A 27,409-nucleotide genomic window follows, 5' to 3' on the forward strand; every position below is an offset into this window, starting at 1 on the left:
TTGCTCAGATTCTGCACCTGAGGAGCCATAAATTCAAATTGAGGAAAGACAGTTGTAGAATAGCTATGTGGAAATTTACCTTTAGTCAGAGGTGCCTCTGTAGCCAGGTGGGAAGGAGCAGCAGTGCGTTGCACATGCTTCTTGATTAGACCGCGGTTCGAGCCCGTCACCACCAAATACGGAGGATGCGGAAAGGTCAGGGAATGATCACCGCATATCCCGGAGCAATATGGCCTTAGTTGTTAATGCTCCTAAAAACCAAATAACAACAACCTTTAGTCAGTGGGTGGTTGATTGCTGCAACAAATGTTCGTCTGTCATGGAAGTTGACAGGTTAAATAAATTCAAGGCTGAACTTGATAAACTTTTGGAGTAAATGGATGATTGAAACAGGAAGGTTTTTTTTTAAATAAGCTTGCTTTCTTGCATAATATGCCTCTGCTAATGCTAAATTAATTTATATAAAATATATAATTTATTAAAATATTTCATGAAGAGCCCATTAATAGTAGTGAAGAGTATTAAAGCATTTGAAAACTTTAATGTATTTTTCATTTGCTTATTGAAATATACCCAATGTTTGCTTGTTAATTTTTGGAATGAGTAATGCAAAATGAATATTAATAGCAGTTTGACAACTGGTTTTTGTTTTCAGTTTTTCTATGTCATAATTTTTTGTAATAGTTATAAAAGAAGAAACTTTATTGACAGCCATGATTGTGTTATTTTAGGCTTCTTCAATGGCTGAAATAAAAAAAGCTTATAGGCGATTAAGTTTAGTATACCATCCTGATAAAGAGACAGGTGATGAAAAAAAATTTATGATGATTGCTAAAGCCTATGCAGCGTAAGTATTAAAATTTTTTTGTTTCCAAAGTAGTTGAGTAGCTATTAATTTTTTTAAAATTATATTGTTTCTAAAATTTCCTTGTTTAATAGAAGTTAAGCTACTAAGAAACTGAACATGCCTTGCACAGCTAAAATACTGTTGTGAATGTGGGAAAATTTTCAGAATTATTATTTATTTTTTTTTCTTCATGTACATGCATTTTGTAAAGATAGTATTCCTGGTCCTACTGTAATTGAATGAACAACAATTGTGTAAGGTCATTTGTAACAGCAATTCTCAGCCAGCCCTGTTTGTACAACTAAAAAGTAGAAGCTAGCTGGAGTTAGGAACTATTAAAATTACGAAGAAAAATTATTTCACTACTAGTAGAGTTAGTTTGGAGAAAATAGTTTCAGAGAGAAAAAAAAAAGTCAAAAGTTCTAAGTAAATTAGCAAGTTGGAAGAATAATAGAACAAATGAATTTGGAAGAACGGATTAAAGAGATTTTAAGCTATTATTTTCAGATTAAGAAGTCTCCAGGGAATATTAGACTTGTAGAGTGAATAGTTAGGAAAAATGAGATTAATGGTGGTTGATTGCCAAAAGTGAGATTTTTGTCTGAAAAATGAAATGGGTCTTGGCAGATTTTAGGTGGAAATTGTGACAATGTTGAGGTTGGAACTAAGACTGTGTGTTTATGAAATTAGATTGGAAGTTTGTTGAAGATGTTCTCTTTGCAGATAAGTTTGTTTAGTTTGATTATTCATGATGCATTGATGTAGATGAGGTAAGTGTTGCTGAGGGACACATTGTGTCAAGTAGTGAAAATTTTAGGTGTATCTTGCACACAGCAAAATATACTTTGCTTTATAATTAATGTGGCACCTTGGCAGTGCCATATTGATTGTTCTTCTTTGAACCCTTTCTAAAAGCTGTCTTTCTTCAAGTGTGACCTATCAAATCTGAACACAATATTCTAAATGTGATCTCTTCATCTTATAAAAAGGGACAGTGACATCCTTTTCTCTACTTGCAAAGGGTCTGTATATCATAGACAGGATGCTGTGTGTCTTCCTAGCTGCTGCCTGTTTACACTGCATGAAAAATTTCATGCTTAACTGAATTGTAATCCTTAAGTCTTTATTATCTTAAACCACTTTTAACTCCTAACCCCATAGTTTATAAGTAACTCTTTGATTTCTGTTCCCCAAGTGCAAAACCTTATAAAAAGTGGCAATGAACTTTAGTTGCCATTTTCCAGACCATTTTCACAACAAATCTAAATTATTCTGAATCAGAATTATCTAGTTGTGGTTGTTAGCAACACTTCTTTTAATTCGTCAGCAGACTTTGACAGTTTTCTCTGCACTTCCTTATCAGTGTCATTAATGATACTGATAAAGATAAGAATCAGAGGTAGCCCCAGTACTGATGTCATTATACTATTTAGGGATAATATTTTGACTCAGGGAGTCATTTGGAGGCTATTCTTGGAACTGGTGTCTTTTAAAGAAGCTTGCTGCCAGAAGTGCTGTTTAGTCCTGAAACTAACCTAATTGGCACACCTAGCACATGTAAGAAGCTTCTTTAAGTAGTACTAGTGTTTAGACAAGCACCCAATGACCCCCCCCCCAAGTCAAAATATTACCCCTAAATATTATCCTGACAAGTTGGCATCACAGGTGGTTTGGTTGTCCACTGCTTGTAATGCTGACATACATTAGTGCAGTGGTTTTCAACCGGGGTGTCGCAACAACGTTCTTGAGGTGCCGTGTAATTTCGGTTTAAGTTACTTAAAGTTATTATTATATATTTTTAAATTTATACATTTATTTCATTATAAAAAGGTGTACGGTACATTGTACCGTATCTTTTTAATTTTGTGTTGATCTCTAATTGATCTTTATTTAGTACCTCTATATAAAGAATAAAATTATTATATAGGTATATATTAAAATGTCTAAAACCACTGTGTTAGGTATTTCTTTTGACCTAGGGGTGTTGTGAAAAAATTACTGGAACACTAAGGGTGCCGTGAACTGAGAAAGTTTGGGAACCTCTGCATTAGCACATTTGTATCTTGCAGTGTTCTCCAGTGTCATTTTGTTGTGTGTTCATTGTTTCTCTTCATTATCCAGAAGCCACTACATTCATTGATAATAGTTTTGCAGCAGAGCAAAACACGCATCATTTGGTTTCTTTGAATTTCTCAGACATAACATGATATTCAATTTCTGGAATTATACAAGAGTTACCATGGTGTACATAGTTTCCAAATAGTTCCTAAGCTAGAAACCTGCTGCACTCAACCCTTCATCAATATCATTGATAAATATACAAAACAACAATGGGCCCAACACTGAGCCCTGGGGAACTCCACTAATAACATTTGTCCACGAAGAGCAATGTCCATTGATTACCACTCTTTATCATCTCCCTTTATCCATTGTACCAACTTATCCTTAATGCCATGCCACTCCAATTTGTACAGAAGACTTCCATGTGCAACAGTATCAAAAGCTTTCCTGAAATCCAAGTAGTAGTAGTGGAATGTGATGCAAGAAAGCAAGTGTATGAGCTTATGCAGCATCAGCCAAAAAAAAAAAAAAAAAATTACAAAACAGTCCCCTCTAAGTATTTGTCCAGTTCCTCCTTAAATTTATTTAACCTATCAACTTCCACAATGACAGATGGAAGTTTGTTCCAGCAATTAACCACCCGCTGGCTAAAGTCAAATTTCTGCACATCTATTCTACATCTGTCCTTCCTCAATTTCAATTTATGCCCTCTTAGGTTTGTAATCTGAACAAGTGGAAGAATTCCATCAGAATTCAGCGTGCTCAACCCATTCAAGGCCTTATACACCTCAATCAGATCACCTCGCAGGCGCCTAGTCTCCAGCTGCTGCAATTTGCAGAACTTAAGCCTCTCCTGGTAAGAGGATCCCTTCATTCCCTTCACCAATCTTGTTGCCCTTCTCTGTACACGCTCAAGCAAATCTATATCCTTCCTAAAATGAGGCCCAAACTCTGTGGACTCCACTAATAACATTAGTCAATGAAGAGCAGCACCCATTGATTACCACCCTCTATCTTCTCCCACTCAACCATACTTTTATCCATTGTAGCAACTTACCCTTAATACCATTCTGCTCCAATTTGTACAGTATGGCATTCAGTTCCTTTGTGACCACATCAGTGTCCAGTCAAATTGATCAGACAAGACCTCCCTTTAACAAACCCATGCTGTCTTAACTATTACTGCAGTCTTGTCTAGATGATCCTGCAGTGCTTCTTTAATCAGTGATTCCATTATTTTCCCCAGAACACAAGTTAAACTAACATGTGTATAGTTACTTGTGTCACCTTTTGATGAACCCCCTTGGTGAATTGGTGATACATTTGCACACCTCCAGTCCATGGGGACCTCCCCTGAGTCCAAGGAAGCTCTCGTAATTATGGCTAAGGGTTTGCTTACTTCCTTTGCTGCCCTCTTTAATATAATTGGATAGATCCAATCCACCCCAGTTGCCTTTTTTATGTTTAACTTCAACTATTTCTCCTCCACTTTCCCTCAGTTTTTACAAAATCACTTAGCTCCCTGTTAGAGTTTGATAAACTTCTGGCACTTTCCTCTTTGAATAACTTCTCATGTATGAATGTAGATGCAAAATACTCATTCAATTTAGCCTGATCATGAATAGTCAACCCATCTATGTTAAATGATCTGATCTGATTCATCCCTTTTCTTCTAGAGTTTACATAAATAAAGAACCCTTTGCTATTTTTCTTTGCATCCTTTGCCAAAGATTTCTCGAAATCTGCCTTTGCCTGCCTAACCTCCTTTGTGACTTGATTACAGAGTAGTTTATATCTGCCATAGGCTTCTGTGTCACCTGATACTTTATATGCATCCCATACATTTTTCTTCTCTGCCACGAGCCTCATTAATTCATCTGACATCCATTTAGGCCTAAACCTTGAACAGTATTTCTTAGTTGGAATGAAAAGCCTAGTAGCCTCCAAAATTAAGTCCCTGAAGGCTTCCCATTTAGAATTCAACTTTGGTGACATCATCAGTTGATCCCATTGTACAGAATTTAAAAAATTCTGTCAGAGACCCCTGTAGTCACATGGGAAAGGCTTTATGAAAGCAAAAGCCTTTCCCTTTAGCTTTGATGGTAGTTACATCTTTAAGTAATTCCCACATCAGTACATTGTGATCACTGTCACCCAGTGGTTCATTTATCTGCAAATTCTTAATGCATGAATAATCACTGCTGATAATCAGATCAATATTACTCCCTCTGGTTGCCTCTCGAACATGTTGCTGTAGAAAACAGTCATCCAATAAATCCACAAAAGTCTTACTAGTGTGCGAGTGACCAATCCACAAGTTCGAGTGAATATCTGGAAAGTTAAAATCCCCCATTCTAAGACATTCTGATTTACTGACCCACTCTATTTCTCTGTACAATTGCTAATTATACTCATCAGATTCATTAGGCCTATAACACACACCTACTCATTTTTCCTTTCCCAATGCTTATGTAACACCAAACAGACTCAACATTGCATTATCCACCAACATAATTGGATGCACTTCCTTAAATTTTGTGTTTCTTAACTAACAGCATAACCCCTCCTCCCTTCCTGTCTCCCCAAATTCCAATTTTGTACTGCTTATATCTGTGTGACACCACGTCTCTGACTTAACATTTCTGAAGAGGGCAAAGCCTGTAACAGTATCTTTTTGAATCAGTCATAATCAGTTGATGTCTAACAGACAGTCTAAGCAGAAATCCTAGATATGCTAATGTTCAAAAGTATTTATACTGTTGGTAAACAATCCTATGCCTATGTATTTTTTGTAAAATATGTATTATGTTGTCAGTGAAATTTAATTTCTAGTACAGTGGGGTCTTTAAAAACTCAATTTTTTATTTATTTTTATTTTTTTTTAATGTTGTGGGGAAAAAATCTTTTTCTCCTGTTTATTCTTAGCTTTAGCTTTGCGAAAGTAAAAAGTTGGCAGCTGTGGTATAATACAGGTTAATCTGTGCTTGTCAGTTAATAAGAAATCTGTACAAAAGCAAGCAGTCTGATATTCTTACTCTTCTTCTCAGCCTTGATCTGCATGCAGCTTGGAAATTAGATAAGTGCTTTTATCGATTAAAAAATAAACCTGGAAATGTTGCATTCTTGAACACTCAGTTTCATTAACCTATTGGTGAAATTTCAACCCTACAGTCCATTGTTGATGTTTTTGATCTCAAAATAACAAAATTTCTTTATAGTAATTAATGTAATAAAATTGGGCACTTAAATATGTGTGGAAAATCAAAAACAGATTGGCTTCCTTCTGGCAAGTAAGTCAATAGCATTTAAATTGGCTGTTTTGTAATCTGCAAAAGTAAGTTATTTCTAAATAAGTGCTCTTCCTTCCATTCATCTACCAAATAAATTGCAACCCATGAAGAAGGATGTACAGGATAAAATTACACTTTTTTGAATAATATGACATATGCAAGGACCCAAAAGGATCTATCTCCTTGGGCACATCAATTTTTGAAGAAAGTTAATTGTTTTCTCCTTTTTACCATTGGGAAACTTGTAGTTTACTTTTGATCTAATCCAAAAGTTTTATGCTTTTAATAGATGTGCTAATTTTCCTATTTTTAATAACTGTATTTTTTTTAATATCCCACACAATTAAAAAAAATGAAAAAAAAGAAAAAATCAACTTGTCCTGACATTGCCTATTTGTGAATTTAACCTATTTTTTTTATTATATTTTTATTATTAACTTCAGCATTTTTATTTACTTATATGGCTGTAGTCTAAATGAAATATTTTGTTTGTTTATTTTAGTAAATATCAGTAAACAAAACGTGAAATATGTTGTTTACTAATATTTAATAAAATGTAACTTGGAATATTGTGTTGTATGAAAAGTTATTCTTGCTATTCAAAATAAACATCATTTTCTAACAACACGTAATTTATTCAAATATCTTTATTGTATGACTTTTGACAGAAGAGAAACAAATTGCTGTTAATGCCTTATTATTTACTACTCAGTGCATGTGAATGATAGGGCAAGGGCACATTCATTTGTGACCTTCCCTTATCCATGTGAGGAAATCATCTAGTCTTTGTACAGCTTAAGATTCTTTCAGTTTGGCACCCTTTACTACTGAATGTAATTTGTACTGAAAACAATTAGTAACAAACCGAAAACAATGAAGAAAATATTGGAAACTGTGCTGCTGGTGGAAAATACATTGTTAGTGAAAGTTGTATAAGCGACTGGAAGAATGGAGAAAGAAAAGAGTTGGTGCAAAGCAGTGGTAAAAGAGGACTTTTCATCAGCAGAAACAAAATTTCTCAGAAAATAAGAAAAGCTTTGTGAATACATAAGTGAGAAACAACACTTCAGATATGCAATGTCAGCTGAAATATACCAGTTAAAGGCTGTAGCATTGTCCAGAGAAATATTCAGTGATTCAAGGCAGGCCAAGAGACGAGCAGAGTTTTTCAAGAAATGATTTACATATTAGAAGGAAAACAAGCTTCTGCCAGTGTCTTCTGGATATCTAGTTGTTGTGTTTTCAAAGGTATGTTTATCAGTTTGTGATAGCAGACTTTGTAGATTATTTCCAAAATTGAAAATGTTGATTCCATGTATTTTGATATGTCACTTGTTACAACATTTGAATGCCATAGGTGAGAAGGGTGTTATTGTAAGAATTGGTAGAAGTGTGAATTGGTGGTACAATGTAATGTGTATCACAGCATAAAAGTGCTGCTATATGTTGTTCTAAAAAAAGACATTGCCAAAATATGCTTATCCAAGAAGGAGGAGGAGTCGGGGTGGATGGTCACTGCTCTAATCCCAGATTAGATCCAGTATGTGTAGCAGAATTGTCCAGTAGTATTAATCACTGTAGCATGCTCATATTAAAAAGTTTCCATGGGAATACAACGAAAGAAGTGAAAAACATTGTGAAAAGCATAAATACTGATTTAGTCATCCCTAGAGGGTTGACATCGATGCTGTTGCTTCTGGATTTTGTATAAATTGGCAGTTTAAAGTTGTACTGAAATGTATAGAATTATACTTTTAGTAAGGACCATTCTTATACCACTTGAATATTATGATAGTTTATTCTTTTAATAACTAAATTCCTGTACATTAAGATGGTGTTTCAGGAACCCATCATCAGACCATACATTGACTGTTGCCATCTCCCTGCTTGCTGAACGTCTGATCCCTACTGTGCATTCTGAATGAATGCACAGTAAGGATCAAGATATATATAGGAATTTTCTTATTAACTGAATAAACTATCTCAATATTCATGTGGTATAAGGGTGGTTCTTACTAAAAATTATAATGCTATGGAAAATCACCATATAATGTCCTTCCCCAAGTATATTAGAACAATATGTATATTAGATAGCTACTGAGAAAAGTTCACACCAGCAGACAAAATCAAGTGGCCAAAGATTTGAACAGCTTTGCTTGTGGATAAAAAAAAATGAATGGGCTTGCATTTTGCCTGCATTGGTCAAAAAGAGCTTTATGAAGTATGGAATATCTAATAAGCTCAATGGACTGAGGACAACTACTTATTGGACAGTGATTCTAACGATCAGCTGATCATGTAGATGAAAGCAGTGGAGAAGATTAACCATAGTGATTTTATTTTTGTTGTTTTGATGTTGGATAGTTTTATTTTATTTCAGAATAGGATATTATGCTTTATTGATATACAGGGTGATTCAGGAGGAATAGTAAATATTTTGGAAGGTTATAGTATCGATTATTCAGAGTAAAAAGTTCATATAAACATGTGTCCAATTCTCAGGTAATACGGAGATACAGCTGTTTGAAACTGGCGCATACAGAGCCATTATTTATTGACTTTTTGAATGATACAAAACACAAATGATTGACAAATTTTTTAGTTCACAATAAATGTTTGAAAATCCCACTGCCAACTTTTGTGCACTTTGCAACTCTTGTGGTAATATGACGTGTTGTTCTTCTGAGGTCATCTTGGCATTCCTTTACGACGGCAACAGTATCCAAAATGTGAGCAAGCAAATTGTCTCTTGTATTCACCTTTTCTTTGTATACTGTGCTTTTCATCCATCCCCACAAACAAAAATCGGAGTGAGGTCTGGAGACCCTGGTGGCCAACGAACGGGACCACCGCAGCTGATCCATTGTTCGGGAAAGTTCGATTTAGATATTGTATCACCAGACGGATTTAATGTGCAGGAGCTTCATCATGCACATTAAACCCATCTGATGATACAATATGCAGGAGCCCTGTCGTGCTGGAGCCCTGTCATAGCAATCCTTGTAGCTAAGGGAACATCCTCCAATACTAGTGGAAGTTCGTTTTGCAGAAATTCTAAGTAAATGGGCCCTGTAAGACGATTTTGTAGCACAACAGGCCCAATTAACTGATTGTTGATGATACCACACCACACGTTTACAGAGAATCGATGTTGAAAATTTGTTTCTACAGTGGCATATGGATTTTCTTCTGACCACATGACAGTTACGGATGTTGTTGATTCCATCATGGGTGAAAGTAGCTTCATTGCTGAACAGTATTAATGGAATTAAGAGCGATTAGCATTTACCCACCGACAAAATTCCAATCACTGGGCATCATCTCCTGGTTGGTGTTCCATCTGCTGTATGTGAAATGGATACAAGCCATGCTCACATAATGTTCGCCCTACTCTTGTTTGTGGAACACCGATACAAGTAGAAATTCTTTGTGTGCTAATAATAGGACTACGTTCTACCAACTGAAGAATGTGTTCTATTTCATCCACATTTTGTTCATTTGCACGTTCAGAAGAAATATATGAGCACTGCAAACTGTACCAGTCTCACGCAGTTTGGTGTAAACGCTAGTAAATGCTCTTGAATCTGGTATTCTGTGGTTAGGAAACAGTCGATGGCATTCTGTACAAGCAGCAGTAGCACTCCCACCACGAAATCGGTATATTCGGCATGTGTGAAGATGCGCGGCATTTTTAAAAACACTTCTAACACCAAACAATGTCAGGTTATAGCTGCTTCTTGGTCACATCTGATTCAGGGAGCTGTGCACGCCAGTTTAAAACAGCTGTATCTCCCTGTCCATTGAGAATTGGACACATTTATATGAACTTTTTTACTCAGAATAATCGATACTATAACCTCCTGAAATATTTACTATTCCTCTTGACTCACCCTGTATGTCTACCTATTATATATAGTTTTAAGACTTCAGTAAAATCACTTTTTTTTTTTTTTTTTTAATTTGAAAGATGGGATGTGTAGCTTATATAAGAAAGTAAGTTTTAAAAAAACTTATATGCATAAATTAAGTTATTTTGCATTTCAGACAACTTAGTTTCTCATACACAATACACAATTTGTGACCCCAATTCACAAAGGAGGATCAAAGGGTGACACAAGTAATTACAGACCAGTTAATTTAACTTCTGTTCCAGAGAAATTAATAGAGGCACTGGTTAAAGAAGCACTGTGGGATCATCTAGACAAGACTTCAGTTATAGCCGGACACAGCATGGGTTTGTTAAGGGGAAGTCTGGTCTGACCAATTTGATTGGATTCTATGATGTGGTCACAAAGCAACTGGAGGCAAAAAATAATTTTGATATCATATACTTGCATTTCAGGAAAGCTTTTGCTACTGTTGCACTTAGAAGACTGCTGCACAAATTAGAGCAGTGTGGCATTGCAGGCAAATTGCTGCTATGGATAAAGAGATGATTGAGTGGGAGAACACAGGAGTGGAAATCAATGGACACTGCTCTTTGTGGACTAATGTTATTCGTGGAGTCCCCCAGTGTTGAGTACATTGCTGTTTTCTTTCTTTATTAATGATATTGATGATGGTATATCAGTCTTAATGTCCAAGTTTACAGATGATATGAAGATCGACAGGGTTGTTAATGACACTAATGACAGTACACCGCTGCAACAGGATCTAGAAAAGTTGAGCAGATGGGCTGAGAGGTGGCAACTGAGGTTTAACATTGACAAATGTAAAGTACTGCATATGGGAAGCAGTAACCCCAGCGTAACGTATCAACTATGTGGTATTACACTGACAGTGGTAGAGAATGAAAAGGACCAGAGGGACTAGGCAGATATAAAGTTTTCTGAGTAGTGCAGACTGTCTGCAAAAGTAGCTCATGGTGTCTTGTCAATGATATACAGGAATTTTTCTAGCAGGAATAAGGAGGTGATTATCCCTTTGTATAAGGCAGTGGTCAGGCCACACCTTGAGTACTGTATACAGGTTTAGAGGCCTCATTTTAAGAAGGATGTAGAGCTGCTGGAACGAGTACAGAGAAGGGCAACAAGATTAGTGTATGGAACAAAGGGCTGCTCTTACGAAGGAAGGCTTAAGTTTTGCAAATTACAGTGTCTGGAGACTAGGCACCTGCAAGGTGATCTGATTGAGGTGTATAAAGCCTTGAATGGTTTGAGCATGCTCAATGCTGATGGGATTCTACCTCTTGCTCAGAATAAACACCTGAGAGGGCATAAATTCAAATTGAGGAAAGACAGTTGCAGGATAGATGTGTGGAAGTTTGCCTTTAGCCAGCAGATGGTTGATTGTTGGAACAAACTCCCATCTATCGTTGTAGCAGTTGATAGCTTAAATAGATTCAAGGCAGAACTAGACAAACCTTTGGAGCAAGTGGATGGGTGAAATGAGAAGGTTTTCTTTTTTCTGGCTGATGTTATATAAGCTAGCTTTCTTGCATCATTTGCCTTTACTAATGCTAATTTTTATTTTTTATTTTTTATAGTCAATTTGGAATCTTTTCAATCTTGTAATCCATGTTGTTTTTATCCACTAATTTTCAGTTATTTTTCTCTGAATATTTTTTTCTTTTATGTGTAGTTTCTCTTTTCGCCTTTCCTCTTTCTCTTTTCATCTTTCTGTTTCCTTTTTCTTTTTTCATCTTTTCGAAAATGTATTTCTGCTGAAGTTCAGAGCCATCTTCAACTTTTTTTTGAAGATTGCTCAGAACTTCAGTTTCCATTTTCATTATTGAATCTTTAATTTGCAATTAAAGATGGCAACTTTCCATCTTGGGGCTAAAGTCTCTTACGTGTGTGTGTTGCCCCCCCCCCCCCCAACTGAAAATATTGTTTTTTTCTATAACTTTGGATTGCTGATACAAAGGCTAGTGTGGATGCTTGAATAAGTTTCTTTGAGATGATTTTAGAAATTTTCTTTCTATACTTCATTTGGAGGTTTGTATGCTGCTATGACAGGCATGTCTTTAATTTACAGTGTTCTCTGTTATATGCTTTCCCAAGGTAGCTCAGTGTCACTGCCATTCTACCTAATTAAGTCTGTACCTTTTTTGTCATCCAGGCTGATCTGAGGGCTACTAAATGTCTTCAAACAAAGTGAAAGTAATAAATACAGTAAACCCCTGCTATTCGCGGGGGTTACGTTCCTGAGAAATGTCGCGAATAATGAGTTATGGCACCCATAGTAATAAAGGGGTTCCGTTCCAAAGTAGGAAATATATAAGAAAAAGTAGTCTAAAATTTTGTCTATGTATGTATTATATGTATCTTCATAATATGACTATGTACATAGACAGTACATAGTGAAATGCGAGCATATGGCATCGAAATGAAAATAAGAAACAATTTAATATTAAATGTAATATTTATTAGAAATTTCAAACAAATCTTTCAAACCAGCACCTTTGCTAGCAAAAAAACTTATCCGGCCAGTGCTATGACCAGTTTCGCTAAAGTGTTGATAAAGGAGTTTTGCCTGTTCACGAATGATGAGTGAACTTAATGGAATTTTATTTTGAGTTCTGTCTTCTATCCACAGATTTAAAGCCTTTTCCATTTTTTCTAATTTAACATCACGAGTAACAGAGCAAATTTTTGAAGCAATTAGCGCGTTTTCACAGACAATACGGCGGATTTTTCTTCCGATTTCTTGATTGATCGTACCGTTGACTCATTGATTTTATGTTTTGCCACTGAGGAGACACTTTCATCATTAGAAATTTTATCTAATAACTCAATTTTATTCGCTAATGTCATCACCTTCTTTGATATTTTCACATTTCCCTTGTTATTCGTAGCCATATTTTTGTAGGGGTTAGAAAGAACTTGTCCACAATAAAGTCACTTTCTTCCGTTAACACACTCGAAAAAGTCTGTTTTACACTGCAAAACGGTAGATTTATCACTTTTGTAAGCATATCAATTTATAAATTGATAAATTTATTCAATTTATAAGCGTAAAAATTAAAAACAAACGACGAAACCTCCCATGACAAGCGCATAACACATACTGAACAAGGATTAGCGAGAAACATCCACGCTTGCGATTTTGTCACCCCTCATCCCCCCCACCCACTGAGCACTGTTTTGACCGGGAAAGATAATTTTAGCCACGCCCATGGTTTTTTATGGCGGAAAATGTTCACATTTGTTTAGGTTTCATTTTATATTAAATTGTCTATCGCGAATATGCGAAACCGCGAATACAGATACCGCGAATAGCGGGGGTTTACTGTATTATTTTTATTTTCAATATAGAATCCAGGTATTTTTATTTAACCAGGATGTGAAATATATCTTATGTAATGACATTTTAATTTTTGGTGACAATTTTATGATGCAGTTAGTCCCCGAGTTCGTAATTTTTTTTTTTTTTTTTGGTAAAATCATAAAGATACTTTCTGTATAAATTTTACAGAAATCTGAAGGAACAATAAGTATAAGTTTTTATTTTTGTTCCTGTACAAACCATGTTGGATAATAAATAACCTGCAGCGTAACTAGAATCTAGGTAAATAACTAGAGTTAACATTTCCTTTTCTGCTTTAAAAATTCTGAAAAAACATTTGACAACATGTGTTGGAGACAATGTTGAAGCACTTCAGAGAAACCCCCATAACGTTCAAGCCACGTGTGTCCTATCGGCTATTTCTTAGGAGAATTACACTCTAGTCCTTTGTCTCTACATTCTTTTGTTCCATGCTTTCTGGATTGTAGAGTCAGTTCAGTTTTGTTTGAGAGTGAAGTGGGAGCTTTTGTTTGCATTTTGTATGTATTATTGTGATGAAGTTGAAATTCACATTGTCCATTTTCAGCGACTTTGTGTCAAACTATCATCATGTAGTGCATGTTTCATTCGCATGCCGTAAGATGTGACAGCATCTCTTGGAACTTAACCCTGTTATGTTCTATAAAGAAAATTTTATTTTTACTATTATCATGGTGCCACCTAAGAGAATAAGTGAAAGCAGTACTACTTCACGGCTGTCCCAGATAAAGATTTTAATTGTTATGGTATATAACTATTTTTCTTTATTCTTCTGAGGATATTATGTTTTTTGTAATTTTGGTATATCAAGGATATAGTAGCAATATTTTATTAGTCATTCCCAAGTTACGTAAAACTCAGATTATGTAAAAAGTCCTGGAATGTATCTCTACGTATGTCGGGGACAGACTGTATGCAGATTCTATCAAATCCTTTTACAAGAGAGGGAATTATCATACTCTTTTTAAGTTTAAATAGGAGCATGTTAAATGTTTGTTTTCATGTTACTGATTAAATTCACTTTGACTCAAAAACAATAAGTTGAGTTTAATTTAATATATTCTTTGCTATTTAGACTTACTGATGAAGAAGCTAAAAAAAATTGGGAAATGTATGGAAATCCTGATGGCCCTGGAGGTAATGACTTCCTTCACCTATTTTATTTTATATTTATTTTTTTAATAACATTTTTGTTTGTCTCTCAAAATTTGTAAATACAAATTTCAAAAGTCTTTTAATCTTAATTTGTCTCTCTCTCTCTCTGTATTGAGTATGCTAGAAATTATCTGCCTTTGGTTACTGCTAATTGGCTTTCAGAACATTAGACATTTCTGAGTTTTTGAAAATTTTGGGACCATCATAATTGAGGATAGCAGCAAGAAAACAAGAAACCAGGTCCCTATTCTTTATCTATGTATTTATAGTTCGTTACTCATTTGGGTATAATTTTAAGAAATAAAATTAACTACCGCTGAAGCTTTTAACTCTTTTCTAGTGAGCTTTTAGATATACTTATGCTCACCATCTAGAAATAGTTTTTTCAAGGAATTTGGAAGTTTATAAAAATTGAAAAAACTGTGTACATAAATGCTGTTAAATATTAATTTATTTTATTTTTTGGTATGTCCTTCACATATACATATATGCATGAGCACCTAATGTCTTCACCATGTTTGTCCACATGTAACAGGACTCCACTGAATGGATTTTCATGAAATTTTATATTTGGGCTTTTTAAAAATATTTGTCAAGCCATTCCAAATTTCATTATAGTCAGATGAATAGAAATCTGGAAATTATTATTTATATTTTGCATACAAATTGTATGGAAAACAGATATCCATAGATTAAATGTAGTTTTAATGCAGTATTGTTAGCTTTAGGCAGTCTGTGCACAATTCATGTATGTTGTTATGTAAGACTCATGAATATGATGTTGCTTGTGAAGAGGTACATATAGATCGAGAGAAATTATTTATTTATTATGATTGTAAGAGCGATAAAGCTGAATATGTCCTACTAAAGTTATTATTAAAAACTATAAGAGGAAACCTCATACCTTTTATGTAGAACCGGAATTCTCTCAACCGTCACAGTCAAAGGGTTGTGATTATATGAATAAATGTCCCATGTTTAATTAAAAACTACATTAAATTTTTAATAATTTAATTTTTAATTTTTAATAATTTAATTTTTATAATTTAATTTTTAATAGTATCTATATTATATAAATAGATGCGTATTAAAAAATACGTAAAAAAAATAGATACGGGTTTTTGGAGGTGTTGATGGCTGTCAGCTTCCCCTGACTTTTTTTGATGTGTTATGTTGGGGATGAGAATTGAATACATGATGATCTTTTAATACGTATCTATTTATATAAATTTAATGTAGTTTTTAATTAAACATGGGACATTTATTCATATAATCACATAATCCTTCGACTGTGAGGGTTGAGAGAATTCCGGTCCTACATAAAGGTATGCGGTTTCCTCTTATAGTTTTCAAAGATAGAGAAAAGAAACTTAAAAATATATGGGAGAGGAATAATAAATATTTTACACTTGTAATTAAACTGAATGGCTAAGTTTAGAGAACATAAAACTTCTATATATTAATATGGAAGTGTTTTCTTGAGACAGCCATTGTGAACGATAGGCCTAACCGATTGGGCTGAAGTGGTCTCAAATGGAAGATATTTCTTCCTAGGTGTGCAGAAAAATGGGAAAATATAAAAATTTTGAATATTTTTATTTTACAGAATGGACCAGCTTTGTCTACTAGCACTGCCTACCGTAGCCCTGCTATGCTGCCATGCTACTCTGACTGATCGTGTTGAACACAACACGGCAAAGAAAAAATACGCATTTTCGTGCTCTTGCAAATGCATCAGGATCAGTCTGAAATGTGCATTTAAGGATCCGAAAGGTTTAATATGTCACAGTATTGGCTTACTTAGTGAAAAGGTGTGTTCATTGTCAAGCCTTACATTTTAAGTGTGAAAAAGTTGGGGATCATTTTATTTTACTGTAGAATATGGCAATTTCAGAAGGATTGATCGATGGTACGAGATTTATAGTCAAAGTTATGCATCAGAATTTCTTGGATCTAGAAATAATAGGAGAAGCTAAAGGAAAATGTGTACTCTTACTGTGTGCAGATTTGACTCCATCCGATTCGACTTTTGCCATTCTCATTTAAGGAACAGCAGTTTCCTATTCGGCTGGCTTTTGTGATGACTATAAATAAAAGTCAAGGGCAAACGTTTGATAGAGTCAGAATTTCACTTACTAACAATGTATTTAGTCACGAATTGTATGTAGCAATGTCTCGGGTCAGATCATTCCAGCATGTTAAGATAAGGTTACCAGACGGGCACAAGATTATAAAAAATGTTGTTTTAAAAGAAGCATCCAGTTGCTTTGTGATCACATCATAGTATCCAATCAAATTGGTCAGCCAAGACTTCCCCTTAACAAACCCATGCTGTGCCGAGCTATAATTGAAGTCTTGTCTGGATGATCCTGCAGTGCTTCTGTTAATTTCCCTGGAACAGAAGTTAAACTAACATGTCTATAATTACTTGTGTCGTCCTTTGATCCTCCTTTGTGAATTGGGGTCACATTTGCACATCTCCAGTCCATGGGTACCTCCCCTGAGTCCAAGGAAGCTCTCATGATTATGGCTAAGGGTTTGCTTACTTCCTTTGCTGCCTCCTTTAATATAACTGGATAGATCCCATCCAACTCATGTAGGTCGTATTGCGGTCCAGCGGATAATACCCAAATGCCAAAAAGATTACTTTAGTTCAATAACACAATCCATTACAGTCTGCAGGCCTTGTATCTAGATGGCATTGATTAGGTGGCCAGCTGTTTACTCATGGTACTGCCCTCAGTGGCCACTGGATTCTGGACCTTGAGAATGATATTCTCACTATTTTATAGAAAATACATCAACAAAGGATCCTTTCCCTTTCTTTTGAGCCATGCTATTCAGTTTATTGAACTATTTGGTAGCACATATCGTTGTGAAAAACCTTTTTTTGTTGATGAAAAATACAAAGTCACGGTCATTATGACAGATGAACATTTATGCAATGTACTTCATATTGCTATGTAAAGTATACCAGCGAATATCGAACAATTTTTGTGCAAGCAAAAACATTGTTGAAATATCTCACTAAAATGTAATTTGCCTGTTTGTGTACTGAATAAATAATAACTCATTAAAATTTTTTCTTTACAATTCTAATTTTAAAAGTAAAAGTATTTTTAAAGTCCTGTTTACATGCATGCAGGTGTCTTGATATGGTGTACATATGAGAAAATAGCTGGATAATCACGATATGTCTTTGTAAATTTTTCTCACTGGCCTAAAGAGTTGAAAATTTCTGAATCTGGCCCCCCACTCATACAGGTTGGACACCACTGCTGTAAAGTTTTAAGAGTCTATGCACGTACAGAATAATTTGCTGGAACAACCATCAAAATGTATGTAGTTGTTTACCCCCATATCCGCTGATTCAGTTACCCTCGGTTAACCACGGTAAAAAAATTCATGATATAACTATCTTTGGGAAGCATCTATCAGAAGAATTATCTTGACTAAGGGAGAATCAAGTCTCCACAGGTAGACAGTATATATCCAGTTATACTTAAAAAAAATAGTTAAAATCAAAAAAAAAAATTAGCATGTAAGTGTATCGAACTATTAGTATGTTGTTAGTATGATATCCACTCATATTATCCACTCAACAGTGTTTCCCCATTCCATAATGGAATAGTTAAACAGGAGATGCGAAAGTGTATAAACAGGAGAAAATTGGAATTACAGAAATGGTGCTTAGTTGATCATTGTCTGGCCTGAGAATAGGGGGCAGGGGTGGTCATTAAGGAACAATCTTCAGAGTGAACTTGTGTAGCAAGTAGCCTCTCTCTTTCTCTCTCTCTCTCTCTCTCTCAAAGGTTGGCACTGGGATCCCTCTTGCTTCTGATATACCGTAATGATATTGATGAGGGAGTATGGAGGAAGCTGTCAAAGCACGAGAAGGTGGTTAGTGACAGGAGCCACATTACAAATCACTTCAAATGGATTTGGGCTAGTTACAGCTGCGATCAGAAATATGGAAACTAAAGTTTAATGCTTCTAAACATGAGATCTTGCAACACCTGAGGAACAGAAGTAACTCAGCAGAGCAGAGAGGAATTCGGATGAAAACGATTTGGAGGTTATTATAAAATCGAATATGAAATTTACTGTGCAGCATAAACAGGAAGGTTTCATGGATAATCTCAACGACTTACCATACTTTTGCAAGCAGGGAGAAAGATGTCATTATTCCTATATATAAAACTAATGGTGAAACTACACTTGTAATATTATATGCAGATCTGGAGGTCACACCTGAAAAAAGAGAATTTCTAGGAAGGGTTAAAAGAAGGACAAACTAGATTGACAAGAGCACTAATCATTGTCCTTATAAGGAACAGTTTTGGAGGTGCATACTGCAGATCTAGTTAACATAGACGCCTTGGGGGATCTGATTAATGCATATAATTCCCCCCATCCCAAAGGAGGTATATTTTCATTGGTAGGAGAGAAAAGAACAAATATACCTTACAAATATAAAATCTTAGGGAGTGATAGAAGGTTGGATATAAAGTTGACCTTTGAACAGTGTGTTGTATGTAGATCACTGGATTAAGTTATTCCCAAAAGTAGTTGAGGTGGCAAGTTTGGTACAGCTCAAAGTATAATTGCATGATTATTTTTTTTTGGCAATAGGGAAAGTATGAACAGTTGCATAGGTTTGCTTTCTTGTATCATTTGGCCATTCTTGTGCTAATACTAACTAAACAGAGAATATTGAACTGGTAGTAATCTCACTGCTATTAATTCAAATGTTTTCTTGTCACTATTCTTTGAGATCTGCATATGACTGCCATACATACTACTCTCTAAACAAGTAGTCAAACTACTCTCTCTCTATAACAATGCTGGAGTTAGGGTTTTAGCTGTCAAATACCATAAAATCTGTAATCAAAAGTGAAGCTCACAGACTGAAGCCGAACATCCAGCTGTAATCCATTGTAATATTTATTATCGTGAAAGGTTAGCCCTTAGGGGGAGTCCTCTGCAAGGAATGTTACACTACCATGCATGTGGGACCTAAGAGACCCCACTTTTAATGTGGCACCTTATTTGTTATTATCACAGTGGTGCAGAACCTGTAGATGCAAACATTTTTCCCCCCCTTCTATATTTATTCTTTTTTAATAGATTGCAGTACTTATTGTAACAGAGTTTTTAAATTTTTAATAAAAATTTAAATATTTAAAAAAATTTTCTGCTTTTTTTACACATTATTTAAAAAAAATGTTAATATATTTTGGGAAGAACATTATATGATGATTTTCCATAGAATTATACTTTTAGTAATGACCACTCTTATACTACATGAATATTAAGATGGTTTAATTCAGTTAACTAAATTCCTATATATTAAGGTGACATATCAGGACTCTTGTTGGAACTCATCATCACACCGAATATTGGCTGTTGTCAGCCCCCTGCTTGCTGAGTCTCTCTCACTCACTCACACAGAATGCACAATAGAGGTCGACACTCAGCAAGCACTGGGCTGATAACAGTCAATATATGGTCTGATAATGGGTTCCGGCAAGGTTCCTGAAATATCACCTTAATGTATAGTTAATTTTGTTATTAACTGAATAACCTATCTTAATATTCACATGGTATTAAAATGGTCATTACTAAAAGTATAATTCTATAAAAAAATGTTAATATTAATACTGTTGAAAATGAAAAATACAGTTTGCTGAAACATGAGTCTTTCATTTTCTATTTCAGAGAGCTATTAAAAGTGTGATATTCAACTGACATTTACACCATATATTAATATGGTTTTCCAAATAAATAAAGGAATTGAATGGATAAATAATAATAATAACCGAGACAACAAATACATTTTGTACAGCAAATAAACATAAAAACAAGGTGGAACTATTTTCTATAGTAGATGCCTCCACCATGTCACCTAAGACATCAATTTCAAACTACATATATGAGCAATGTGTTGTTTATGAGATGCTGAAAGTCAAAGTAGTAAAAGTTAAAGTCAAAAACAGTAAATAATCAGAATTTTTCACTTAAAAAACATCTATACTAAAAGCTTGACTATATTTAGAAAAAAAAATCAGATCTTTAATCATTGATTAATGATTAATACACCACAGATATTTTTGGAGGGCACCTGTTAGGTTGAGTACAACTAGTGCTGAGTTAAAAACCTTTTGAAAATTTTATTAAGTTTCTTTTTCTCACTGGTTAGTAATACTATCTGTTTTACAAATTATAATTATTAATAGTTGCAGCAGTTATTTTTAAAAAAAATTACATTTGAGTTCATTTTTAATTTATGATAGTTTTTGTATAATGCAGCTTCCAATAGGAAATTTTCATTTTGTTATTAAATCCAGTATATATGTATATATTTATATACACACACTTCTAATCCTTAATATCTGAACACCCTCCATGGATGGGGAAACAGGTGCTATGCATGCAACACGTTACAGAACTTGCTATAAATATGCACATTGGGCTTTGAACAGACATTTGCAAAAGTGGGCATGCAAGATGACATGTTTAACAGAATTCACAGACTTCTAACATGGAATGATAGTAGAATGCTACATAAGCAAGTTTTCTGTACAAGATATTGCAGTCACTCTGGGGAACCCTAGGTCAACGGTTAGTTACCTCATATGTAAATGAAGAGGAATGGGACTGAATCTGCCAAAAAATAGCCTGGTAAACCCCGAAAACTAACAGAACGGGACAAGAGAATTCTGTGAAGAACTGTGTGCCAAATCGTAATTTGCCATTGTTTTAAGTCACACAAACCCTCTGTGAGAGTATTGGGACTAATGTCAGCACTTGTACAATATGAAGGACAGTCCATGATATGGGTTACAACGGTCGTGCAGCTGTTCACAAGCCATTGATCACCTCAACAAATATTAGACGCCAATTAACATGGTGTAAGGAGTGCGAATCCTGGACTGTAGAGCAGTGGAAAACAGTCCTATGGACAGACGAGTCACGGTTCGCACTCTACCAGTCTGATGGTTGTTCATGGGTGCGGTGAATGCCAGGGAAACAGTTCCTTCCTGAGTGTATCCTCCCAACAATGAAGTTTGGTGGAGGCAGTGTCATGATATGGGGTTGCTTTTCATGGTTTGGCTTGGACTCATTAGTCCTTATTGACAAAACCATGAATGCTGTGCAATACCAGGACAGCCTGGACAATTATGCACTTCCCAACATATGGCAATACATCGGGGAGGCCCATACCTGTATCAGGAAGATAATGCTTCATGCCACACTGCTCGGGTTGTAACAGTGTGGTTTGAGAACGTAGGTGTGGAAAAGTTGGATTGGCCAGTCCAGAGTCCTGATCTGAACCCTATCGAGCATCTTTGGGATGTATTGGATTGTCAGGTACGTGCATGTCGAAATCGCCCAAATAACAAGGCGGAACTGGTGGCTGCATTAAAGGCCAAGTGGAGGAACATATCACCTGACATTTATAAAAAGCTGGTTGAGAGTATGCTGCAAAGATTGGAAGCTGTCATAAAAGCAAAAGGTTTCAGCACAAAATATTAAATGACACTGTCATTTAATATTTTGTGCCTAATGTCTAAAGGCAGGTGTCTGGATTTTAATGGTAGTGCAGTATATATATATATATATATATATATATATATATATATGTATCAAAGAAAATATTTGTACCACAAATTTTGAAAAAATATATATTATATATAGTAAATTCAAAGTCAGAAGATAAACTTCACTATCTCTCTCTTCCCCTCCCCACTGATCTTTTCTTCCAGCAACATCATTTGGCATTGCACTACCATCGTGGATTGTTGAAAAAGAAAATTCTGTTTGGGTAAGCAAGATATATATATTTTTAAGAGTTTCATAATACAGGGCAATTGCAAAGGCACTGTATCTATTGTACATTTTTTTTTTTTTTTTGGTAGCTTTTGGCGCATCAGCTTCTGTGGCCATAATGCACCTCCCAAGGTTTTTGCAGCTAGCCCGGTCGGCCTTGTACATTGCCAACCCATTAAGTGTAATGGGCAAGTGGTTATTAATAAAAATTTCAGTATTAATTTAATACTATGCCACAATAAATGCTCAGTACTAATTCCATTAATGTATTAAGTGCAGAGTGCCTTTTCAGTCACTCTTCTATTTTAAATTATTTAATCAGAGATGTAGCTTGTTTAATTCTGACATAAAAGTAACGATTTTAAACAGTGAAACTGCATAATTATTAATAACAATAATGTTTTAATTTATGGAGATTTTGTTAAAGTTAGCATAATATAGTGGGAAACTAAATTCATATTGGTATTGCTAGCTAATTACAAGTATTTTGTAATTACTTTTGAAAATTTCTAGAAGCCACCGAATGAAAATCGTCTGATTTGACCTGAATTTGTGTGTGTGTTATCACTGGTTAATAGAATCAACCAACTTATAGAATCAGATTTCAGAGAATGGATTAAAATCATCAAAATGCACAATATTTTTATTGTTTATTCGAATAAGATTTTCAATTATAAGAATCAAAAGTGTTTATCTCTTTTGATTCTTTTGTTTATTCCCCACAGCATTTCTTCTGGCAACCGTATGTTAAAGCAAGAAAAGAAAGTTGCAAATTCTTTTTAATACAAGTTAGAAATCAAAATTTTATTAACTTAATGATGCATGTTAATATCTGGTAAAAATAACAACCATTTTTCTAAATTAACCAGACTTAAATTTTATTAATATAAATTAGTTTAGGAAAAGTAAGAAATGAGGGAAAATGGGCAGGTCAACATCATTGGTGGCGGCAGTACATCAAAAGGCATGAGTCATCTTAGTAAATTCAAGGTCTCAAGCCCTTGCTTTGATGTAGAGTTCTACTTTCTTAATTATCTTTTAGTTGATATTAAAAGATATCAGTAAAAGTATCAATTCTTGGCAAAGTTTATTGCTGTTGCTCCCATTGTAATTATTGATCCTTGAATCAGAGCAGTTATGAGCCTTTTTCTGCTGCTTTTATTGCTGTTGAAAAACTGCATTCTGAACCATTATTTCATACAGAGTTTGGTTTTTTTCAGTTGTTATTTTTATCTAATATTAAATTGCATCATTTTGGTAAGAGTTTCAAAAAATGTTCTAAAAGCCACATCCCCTTCCATGGCAAGAGTTTGATTCTCGGTATATCATGCTCTTTCTAATTGATAAATACCACCTAGTGAACTATTTTTTCCTACTTTACAAATCTTTGCAAAAGTATTGACTTTACTCTAGCTAAAAAGAGATAACTGGCTGTCAGTCATGATTAATGAAAGCCATTGACAGCTAATATCAGCTAAATTATATAGTCAGTGGTAAAAGAGTGGCATTTTTATGCTCTTTGCTGTCATTTCTTACTTTTGATAACCTAACTTATCTTAAAGAAATTGCTAGGTTAGAAAAATTGGAATAAGTTATTAAAATGGTTATTGCTAATTTGCAGTTAAAAGAAGAAAATGTGCTGCTGGTTGCAGTTTTGCTATCGACAGTGATGACCACAAGAAAATGCTGGCACATGACACAACACTTGCCATCATAATTGAGTACAGTCATTAAAAACCTCCTTTGCATTATAATTTTTCAGCCCTGTACTCTTCCTTGAATTTTTGGTTAACAGAATTACTACTTAACAGAATCAGAATGCAGTTTCCAAATATGATCACAGTAAACAGCTTACAGCATAGTTCTCTGTGTGCGCGTGTGCACGCACATACGTGTTTGTAAACTTATTGGCTTGTGTAATAAGGTTACTCTTTTGTTAGCGTAAAGTATTAATAGGATTAATGCCTATTAATACTTTGTAGTATCAACATCCATATTTATGTATACTAGCCAATATATGCCAATTTATGTATACAAACACACACCCCCACCCACCCACCCATACTAGTTGAGCTAGCATATTTCTGCTAGCCCAGCTGCAACCAATAAATTAAACCCAAATACAAGGTGTGGCTATTAAATAATGGTGCATGGATTTGCCAACAATCCAAGGTCTGTGACATCATTGGAATGGATACTGATTGACTCTAAATGCCCAAGAAAAAGATCAAGGATGAGGTGGATCAATGAAATTGTTAAATTTCTAGTGTTCAGTGGCAACAGAAAACACACGACAGCAGTTGCTGGAAACATTGAGGAGAACTTCATCCTGCAGTGGATTGACAATGGCTGAAGATGATGATTTATATATACAAAATACAGGTAGTTCCCGACTTTACGAGTTAATTTGTTCAGGGACAGTGATAGCACCTTGAGCACTCTAATAGTTAATAAGTTATAAAATAAGAATCAAAAGCCAGTGAAAGAAGGAACAGTTATGCTTATTGTTAGTCTGATATAATCAGGCTAACCAGGAGCATAACTGTTGGGCCGATAAAAATGGTGTCCTAATATTTTATGAGTAAGTTTTTTTTTTTTTTTTTAAATCGTATAATGTGAGCAATACATGAAGGAACCAGTTTTTTCCTGCTTCCTTCATGTACCATGGCCGTAAGATCCAACCGGATAGTGCGGCACCATCGTGATATCCAAGCCCGAGGTGAGATTTGAACCTGCAACCTTTGGGTTGCCAGGCAGGCACTTTACCCACCGGTCGGCTATGAGTAAGTGCAGATAATATATTAAGTTTTGAACACTAGAAAAAAAAAGGGAAAGCAGTTTCATATATATATAAGCTTATTGCTAGGTTTTTCATTCAGATATTTGTAGGATAGATATTTATAATATAAAAACATTTTATTTCATTAATAGTTGGATAGTATAGCACTATTCCACAGCCTTTTCAGGATTAGCCTTTAATCCTCTTTTTTTTATAAATAAATGTATACACTGGTGTTCAAAGAAAGTGCATCACCACTTAAAATTGTAATTGTCGTCTGAATAATGTGGTACATGACAATATTTCTTACAGATTGCATCAGATAAGATTTATACGCATAGGTGATGACGTAATATTGCATCAGCTGCTACTTTCAGCTATGTAAGTACGTTCTGCAAGAGTTCCAATCATTCCTTGCTTGTGTCAAAATGGCGAGTTACGTGCAGTTCATGCCACGAAGAAAGAGTGCTATTGTTGCTTTGCACGAGGAAGGATGTTTTTCCTGTCATATTGCTTATAGAGTGTCCTGTAATCAGTCGACAGTGATTAGATTTCTTTCCAAACTCAAGAATACTGGTTCTGCTGATAGGAAAAAAGGAACTGGATGCAAACGAGTCTGTACGCCATATCAGGACTGTGTTTTGAAGCGCTTATGCCTTAAAAACCATAAAGCTTCTTCGTCTGAGCTGAAAAGAGAATGGGAAGAACATACAGGAGTGGTAGGTGCAGTAACAATCTGAAGACGCCTCTTCAAAAATGGACTTGTAGCCTGTCATTCTAAGAAGCCCCTCCTCACACAAAAAAGGAAAAAGGCCCGATTAATTTGGTGTAAGGAGCATGTCAAATAGTCTGAGCAGTGGAAGTCGGTTATTTTCTCGGAGGAGAAGAAATTTAACCTGCATGGCTCTGATGGGAGACAAATGATTCGCCGTAGACGTGGTGAAGAATACCATTAAGACTGTATGGTGTCTACAGTGAAATTCCCTACCAGCCAAATGATATGGGGGTGCATTTCATATCATGGAGTAAGTCACCTGCAGTTTATAAAAGGTTTTGTAAATGTCAATTGGATACCTGGCTATATTGGAAGGCAAATTGCTGCCACCCATTAGAGTCCATTTCAACCTGCCAAGTAACTGCATCTTTCAGGACGACTCTGCTCCTTGTCATCGGGTGAAAAGTGTAAGTAGGCACTTCTGTAGTTACTTTAGCTTCATTTCTACCTTAGAGGTTTGACAGAGGTTTGACAGTAACGTGTTTACATTTGTTACAGGTGAAAAAATGGTTGGAAGAACGGTCCATTACAACTGTTAGCTGGCTAGAAAACAGCCTGGACCTGAATCCTATAGAGAACTGTTGGCATTGTGTGGAATCTGCAGTTGCCAGAAAGAAACCAAAGACCCTTCGTGAACTTCAGGAAGCCATAATTTGTGTTTGGAACCACAAACTATCAGTTGATTATCTTCAGAAATTGATCTTGTCAATGCTTCGACGGTGTGCTGCTGTTATCAGAGCTAGAGGCGGTTCAACTAAATATTAGTTTGCACCTGGTGAACTTTTCATTTTGTTTTCCATTTAAAATGATAAACTGAAGCAAATTGAGGGCTTCTTATAACAATTCAGCCATAATTGTCGTGTTTAGCAAGGCTGTTGTATAAAGGTTGCAAATGCTCATTTTGGAATATTTTGAGAGCACCTGTCAAATATTACTTAGCTTTGCCTTAACTATTAATAAATATCTGTTTATATTTCTATTTGTGATGCTAGTCATTAATGTAACATACCATCGAGAAAAAGGGTTAGAAATGCAAAATTCCTAGGTGATGCACTTTCTTTGAATACCAGTGTATATTACATACATAATATACCTATAAATATGTATTATACATATACATATAAATATATTCTTGCATCGTATGCCTCTACTAATGCTAATTTCGCTACAACAAATACCATTTTAATAAAATTTCACTACAACAAAAACTGTGTTGGGTCCTTGAAGAAATAATTTGTTATCATATCTCTACTACATTTTAGACACCTTTGAACAAGTACGTGTCTCTCTCAGGCATTGATATTGCGTGCAATCACTGTTTCATCTTAAAAAAGTAGTGGTCACCATTTTTTTGTTACTTTATTTATTATTTATTTTTTTTGGGTAAAGGAAATTAAACTTATGAA

At 35.0% G+C, this 27,409-nt stretch overlaps 1 protein-coding gene across 1 annotated transcript in view; it reads left to right on the forward strand.

Moving 5' to 3' along the window:
* Sec63 (translocation protein Sec63) overlaps positions 1-27,409 on the forward strand; it is a 237,335-nt gene that overhangs the window by 43,928 nt on the left and 165,998 nt on the right. The window contains exons 4-6 of the mRNA XM_090379377.1: positions 732-847; positions 14,540-14,601; positions 22,386-22,444. Of these exons, the coding sequence (XP_090235503.1) occupies positions 732-847; positions 14,540-14,601; positions 22,386-22,444 (237 nt within the window). The remainder of the gene's footprint in view (positions 1-731; positions 848-14,539; positions 14,602-22,385; positions 22,445-27,409) is intronic.

Source organism: Mastigoproctus giganteus, chromosome 8 (assembly GCF_048544385.1).
Source record: "Mastigoproctus giganteus isolate SK-2022 chromosome 8, ASM4854438v1, whole genome shotgun sequence".
Taxonomy (NCBI): Eukaryota; Metazoa; Arthropoda; class Arachnida; order Uropygi; family Thelyphonidae; genus Mastigoproctus; species Mastigoproctus giganteus.